The sequence below is a fragment of the Cebus imitator genome, unplaced genomic scaffold (genome assembly GCF_001604975.1).
Source record: "Cebus imitator isolate Cc_AM_T3 unplaced genomic scaffold, Cebus_imitator-1.0 Scaffold41, whole genome shotgun sequence".
Taxonomy (NCBI): Eukaryota; Metazoa; Chordata; class Mammalia; order Primates; family Cebidae; genus Cebus; species Cebus imitator.
Genome location: NW_016107356.1, coordinates 3,203,479 through 3,210,051, shown reverse-complemented (window position 1 = coordinate 3,210,051; position 6,573 = coordinate 3,203,479). Strand labels below are relative to the sequence as shown.

Genomic DNA, 6,573 nt, shown 5'->3' with positions numbered 1-6,573 from the left:
TGGAGGACCAGGAAGTGCCTGTCCCCTGCTAGGGGACAGAGCCATCTTCAAGTCTAAGCAAAGGGTGACTGCCTGGGTGAGCGAAGCTCAGCAATTTGACCCAATAAATGGGGTTCTGACCAGGGAAATCTGCACCCCCAGATCCAGGGGCCTTTGGCCAGTGGACACCAAAAATATTGTCAAAGAGAGGGCCCTGGCCAGAGGACGTTCTTACTGTGCCCGCACCCTGTCCTGCTGTCCTTTCAGGGGCTCATTCTCAGGCCAGCCCTGGGGCGGGTAGACTGCGACAGGATCTGCCTGGTCCTTGACCAGGAAGGCCAAAGTTTTTCATTTCTACCCAGAATCTATCTTCACAACCACATCTTAAATTTGCATCACAGATTTGGATTGTGAGAACCCAATGGCCAAGGGAAGACAGAGGTGACCCTAGGAAAGAGCACAGAGGCCAAAGCCCTGCCTGGGCTCCTCCAGGCAGGGCTGAGCACCCGATCCTTTGCAGTTCAAGGGACGGGGGAGGGGGGTGGAGGTGGTGGGGTGGGGAGGCGGCGGATGGGGAAGAGTGGTGGAGATCCCTGAGAAAGGATGGAAGCGTTAGTGGATTCTGCACCAAATACTCCGGAATCGCTTTGCTAGAAACACCACGGCTCCGTAGAACTCAGGTCCGAAGCCAATGCCAAGGTAGCCCGTGGGGGGAGGGTGTGGCGGGAGACCGCCTCTGAGCAGAAAGGAAATAAAAATCGAACAGGAGAGGAACCCTGGGAGCCCAGATTCCCTCCCAAAAGCGCAGCCCTCTCCTCCAAGTCCCAAAGTTCGATGCTCTGGAAAGGAAATGTCGGCTTATAAACGAGCTCAATACTCGACGAGAAAGGCAGTTCCGGGTTAGGCGTCGGAAAATAAAAATAAGGACAAGCAAGTTGTGGAAAACACCCGGAGGATTTGTTCAGAACATGTTTGAAAGATAATGCATGTGTGCTCTAGTGCCAGACTGGGGGAACGATCTCCAAATCCTGCCCCAAGCTATCGCGTCCTGAACCCGTTTCCTGGGTGGCACACGGATGGAAATCGCCCGACTTCACTTTAAATTTTATTTAAAATCTCAACACTCAGTCATTTATTTCGTTTTTGCAACCAAACAAGTAATAAATATTATTTAGCACTTTGTTTTTACAAAAATAAAACAGATGATACACTCTCTGCGAGGGGCGGCGCGATCAGAGAAAGAGTGTTACACCTCGACGCTGCGAAGCCCAGGGTGTAATGTAGGCAGCGCCGAGGCCGTTTGCAAACGCAGGAAGACATGGAAGAGTTTACCGTTTGTGTTAAACGTGGCAAAAATAAACCAAAATAGAGGAAAGCCGGCTTAGACTTAGGTGGAGCAGGCAGTCACGTGAGCAAACAGCTTAGCATCGCGCACTTACCTCAGCACTGATATATTTACACATCCAAGAAAGAAACTTTTAAACAGCCAACAGAACCCGCAAAAACCCAAGCTGTTTTCACAGCAACTGCCTTTTAATTTTGTTAAGTCCTCAGGTATCAAAATAATCAAGTCGATTTGTGCTTAGGGAAGGAAAGATGAGGCGGTGGGGTAGTTTCTATTTTAAAATAATAACTAAAATGCACCCGCCCCTAAAATCGGCAGTGTGGGGTTATTCCAATCCACAAGTGGTTCTACTCTGAATGTCTGTAAACTTGCTCATCCTGTTGAAGAAAGAACATCCACAGATTTATTAGAAAACCATATTCTCCCAAATCAACGAGAGACAGGAAGGAACAGCCACAGTTCTTAGAGGGTGTGGGTTGACCCAGCTATTGAGATTGGATATGACTGTAAGTGCTTCTGGTACCAAACGCCGGCTTCTAACTAACTTGTGGCCCCTGGCCTTGGGCCAGGGACGACCCTGCAGGGCGCGGCCAGGCGGTGGCTTCTGCGACGGGGCTACCGGGAGTCTCCCACAGGCCAAGAAAGGAGGAAGGGGAGCAAGTTCCCACATGTCCCGCTCCCTTAACACTCCCCTCCCCCAAGAAGTGCGGCCCGGGCGGAGTCTGGAAGTCAGGTCTGGCTCTCAGGGAAACCAGTTTTTAGAATCTTTTCCCGGATGTCCGGCGGAGTTAGAGTGAGGAATACACATAGCGGTACTTTTTCATAAAACGGTGTCTACCGGACCAGCGCAGATTAAAGCCAGAAAGGGCTCGATCCGGTCCCGGAGCGAACATCCCCCTCACTCCCCACTGCTCTGTGCATGCCCCCATTGCTTGGATTCCCAGATGCTGGAGTCCCCACCATCTCCCACCCCGGGTCCACGGTCCTGCGCCCCTCCCCGTGACAGAGATCCCGAGCCCAGCGCCGGCCAGTCCTCGCTTCCCCGCGCCGCCGGGCTTCCCTCTCACCAGAACGCACCGGCGCCTGTCGGCTCACTTGGCATCTGAGGTGAGGCGCGGCAGGCTGCCGGCGCCCATGGCTGACACGTGGTGGTGCGGCGGTGGCACCTGGCACATGCTGCAGGGACAAGGCATGCCGCCCCAGTGCTGGAAGCCCCCGCTGCCCCCGCTGCCGCCGCCCCCGCCCCCCAGAGGGGCGGCCGCAGCGGCAGACGGAGACTTGAGCAGGCCGTGCGGTGGACGGATGGAGCCGACAGACGACAGCCCGGAGCCCGGCAGAGAGGCGCTGGACACTGCCGCGGCGGCAGCAGCCGCAGCAGCCGCGGCGGCGGCGGGCGGCAGGATGGGGTGGTGCACCGCGGGGTGATGTGCTGCGTGCGCTGCGGCTGCCGGGTGCGCGGTGGCGGCGGGCAGGGGAGCGGAGTGCGCCAGGCCGCCGCAGGCCGACGGGTGGAAGCCAGCGTGATGGCCCCCGTAGATCTCGCTCACCAGTCTCTTCATCTCCTCCAGCGAGTTGGTGAGCATGAGGATGTAGTTGCGCGCCAGCAGCAGCGTGGCGATCTTGGAGAGCTTGCGCACCGAAGGGCCGTGCGCGTACGGCATGACTTCGCGCAGGCCGTCCATGGCGATGTTGAGGTCGTGCATGCGCTTGCGCTCGCGGCTGTTGATCTTGAGACGAAGCTGCTGCAGCTCCGGCTCCGTCATTTGCTTCTTGTCCTTCTTGGTGGAAGATGCGGCCGCCGACGACGTGGACGACGAGGTGCTGGACGAGGATGACTTGAAGCCACTGCCTCCTAGCTTGTCCCCAGGATGAACGCCTGCCGAGCCCATAGCGCTGCGCAGCTCGGCGCTCAGCTCCGGTGGGCAGTCGCTCGGCGTGGACGAGGACACGGTGCCCCCAGTGAAGGCGCTGCCGCTGCTGCCCTTACTCCGGGCCGGCAGAAAAAGGTCATCGGGCTCTGGCGACGACGGGCGGCTGGACACCAGGCTGGCGTCCGAGTCCATGGCCCCGGGGAAGGATAGTCGTCGCAGCTTTCGCGGGGTTTTCCTTCCCTGGGACCCGAAAACTTCAGAAGAGGAGGAGGAGAAGAGAGAGGGACAGATGGATAGAGAGAAATCAGTGAATGAGACAGAAAAGCTGCTCCCGCCTGCACCACAGTACCGCAGCGCGGGGTCCAGGCACAGGTGGCGCGTGGCTCCTCGTCCGCTTCGCTACTATCTCTCCAGCCTTCTTTTTAGCTGCACGCGGGTACCTACAATTAAGCTCTCTTCATCTCCCCTGCGCTTTCATGCAACAGGTTATTTCAGGGAGCGTTGGTGACCCTCGGGGTACGGGTGGCATTCCAGAGGCTTCATGCTTTCAGTTAGGAATGGGAAAGCTGAGCCTCCCGGGCCGGAATAAACGAGTGGGAAGTGAGGGCCTTTCTTTGGGGATGGTGAAGAGCTAAATAGGGAACTAATGATTTGGTTCCTCAAACGGATCCACCTTATCTCCATCGACACCTCGCGGCAAACACATGCAGACGCCCAGGGACCCAGCGCCGGCCTGGGGCCCGGATTCCGTGCGCTGCGTCGGGAGACCAAGGGGAGTTCACCAGCTGACTGGGGCTTGGGCGGTAGGAGATTTTGTTGCCCCGACTTCTCGCTTTTGGCGAGGGGGATGCAGCGGTGAATGTGGGAAGGACGGAACAGCAAAGTCGTTCTGGAGTACTGGCCCGCAGAGGAGGGACCCAGACCCCCTGCATTGGAGCATTCTGGGTCACAGCCGAGTTGAGGAGCGTCGGTCCCTGGGATCTAGGCTGGGGCTGCTGGGGGGCGGGGACACTTACTGTGGATGCGATTTGAAGAGCTCGCTCCTAAAAGCCTCAGCGGAGAACCTGGCACCGCTCGCCGGTGTCGCGTCGGTCTATAATAAGCATCTGCACCTTTCCAGGCTCGGCCGGTTTTATAGCCCGGTGGCGGCGGCGACCGCGGCAGCGGTGGCCGGGGCGGGGGCGGGGAACAATATGCGAATCCTGGAGGGGCTGCAGCGCCAATGAGCTGGGCCCGCCGGGGGGCTGGGAAGCTGACGTCATCGGGCTAATTCCGCTCAATGAAACTCTCCAGGCCGGGCACACGCCTCCTCCCAGTGCGCAACCAATGGGCGCCAGTGGCCGGGAGATTCTCGGGGAGGGACTGGAGGAGGGACCCGAGGAGGCAGTGAGAGGCGAGGGGGAGGAGAAGGGTGGGCTCCAGGAGGATGGAGAGAGGGCTGAGCGCGCTGGGGACCCAGGGAGAAAGGGAACATAGACAAATTTCTGTAAAAATACGGCCACCACAGAGTCAGGCTGGGGGATGGGATGGGACGGGGATTCTGCAGAGTCTAACCATCTAACCGGATGCCGCAGGCAGCCGCAGTTTTTGGGATGCGCGCGGATAACCCTGGCGACCCAGGATCCGGGGCTGGAGTCTCCTCACTAGCTCTTCCTCTCTCTGATTTCTCACCGCCTGTTCCCATCTCAAGGGTTTCATCAACACGTGGGCATTTGCGGCCCCAATTGTGAACGATGCCCAGGCACAAAGTCCTCACTTTCTTAGCGTTCTCCTTGCGCCTCTAGGAGGTTGCTGTGGCTGCAGCTCCGCGGGCGGCCGGTAGCGCCCCCAGCTGGGGGCAGGGCCTTGAGGGGCACAGGGCGGGCAAGCCGGGAGGGGACGGACTCTGGAAGTCTTTTAAAAGAAATCACAACTCTCCTTTAGGTTGAGGATGGTGTGGGTACAAGGACGGGTTATTTCCATACAGTAACTGCACCAGCACAAGGACAGAGTCGTGCCTGTAGTTAAACACCCCTCCACTTATTAGCAGGGGAGCTGGATGATAGTAAATTTCAGTATCGTCTTTTTGATCCTCACACGCCTTGGGGCAGGGGCAATGCTGGCATCTGTAGTCCAAGCAGGGACTGTAAACGCTTAGCAAAGAGCTGTAAAAGCTTAGTAAAGGGCCTTCGCCCCAGTCACCTGCTTTCTGGAAATGCAAAGAGAAATCTCAGGCCTGGGCAAGGCTTCTCCACGCTGTGGGCCAGACAGCGAGATCAAACGCCTCGCGACCGTGTTGGGACACGTTTTCCTGATTGCAGGCTGGCCCTGAAACCTGAAAACTCTTGACGATGAGGAATTAAGCAAACTGGAGAAGCACCTCACTGAGGTAACTGAGGTATGGATGCATTCACCAATTTTACAGATGAAAAAACTCAAGACGGACTGCAGCAAACCTACAGAAAAAAATTACTAAGCCTTTACAGCGCAGCCCTACAGATGCTGGCGTTGGCGGTTCCTTACAGTACAGGCAGCCAGCCGCCTGTCTCCCCCAACCCATAACCTGTTCCCCGAGCTGAATTTCCCACACCAATACATTTCGATTTTAGAAATTTGTTTCTACAGATCTCGAATGCTAGCGCTTGACACCGAGAGCTCGCGCACACAGGCACACAGTCTCCTACGGAGTGTGAGGATCTTCGGGTTGCTTCCTTGCTGGGAAGCTTTTAATGTGCAAGTACGATTTTAAAAACAAACAAACAAATAAGCATAGTAAATAATTGGTCTTCAAGTAGCAAAGTTACAAAATAAACAAATACAGAAAGAAACCCACGTTTCTGCCCCTAGTTCTAAATATGTCTCCCTCTGAGGTCTACGCTAGGAGCCCAGCCGGCTCTCGCCTTCGCCCCAGTCTCGTGCCTTCTGGAGCATTATTTTTCAATCCGCGTATTTCCCAGCTGGCTCTGCAGCCATCCGTTAAATATGTATTTAAAACAGGAAGAACTGAAGCGTGGTGTTATGTCGTCCAACGGTTACAAGGATGACCCATAACCGTTCAATTAGTAGAATCTGTCACACGGATGACGCAGGGAGGGGGATGGGGATCAGAAAGGGCTCAGCATTTGAAGATGCCTCCTTCGGGCCTGCCCCGCCAATCGCAGGGAGGATTTGTGTGGAGGTGCGCGCTGTGGGGCCACCAGCCAGGGCGTGGAGTTGTGCGCCTGCCAGTGTAGCTAATAAACAGCAGCAGGCGCAGCGTGCGCTCGCCTTGGTTGCAGCCGCTGAGGTTAGTCCAGCCGCCGGCACGTGTCCCGGAACCCGGTTTCCTTTTTTGTTGCTGCCCACTGGTGTCTGTCCTGCGTCCGGCCTTCGGCGGTGAGAGCACGCGGTCTGAGGTTC

At 56.8% G+C, this 6,573-nt stretch overlaps 1 protein-coding gene across 1 annotated transcript; it reads right to left on the bottom strand.

Annotated features, from left to right (window-relative positions):
* Positions 1-1,071: 1,071 nt before the first annotated feature.
* OLIG2 (oligodendrocyte transcription factor 2) lies at positions 1,072-4,695 on the bottom strand. Its single transcript, XM_017526138.2, has 2 exons — positions 4,212-4,695; positions 1,072-3,449 (listed from the first exon to the last, which is right to left on the bottom strand). Exon 2 carries the CDS (start codon positions 3,385-3,387, stop codon positions 2,416-2,418), a length of 972 nt encoding a protein of 323 aa, XP_017381627.1. The 5' UTR covers positions 3,388-3,449; positions 4,212-4,695; the 3' UTR covers positions 1,072-2,415.
* Between the last annotated feature and the right edge of the window lie 1,878 nt (positions 4,696-6,573).

Bases quoted from the DNA above. Each gene is read 5' to 3' on its own strand.
- OLIG2 (XM_017526138.2), bottom strand. From the start codon at position 3,387: ATGGACTCGGACGCCAGCCTGGTGTCCAGCCGCCCGTCGTCGCCAGAG.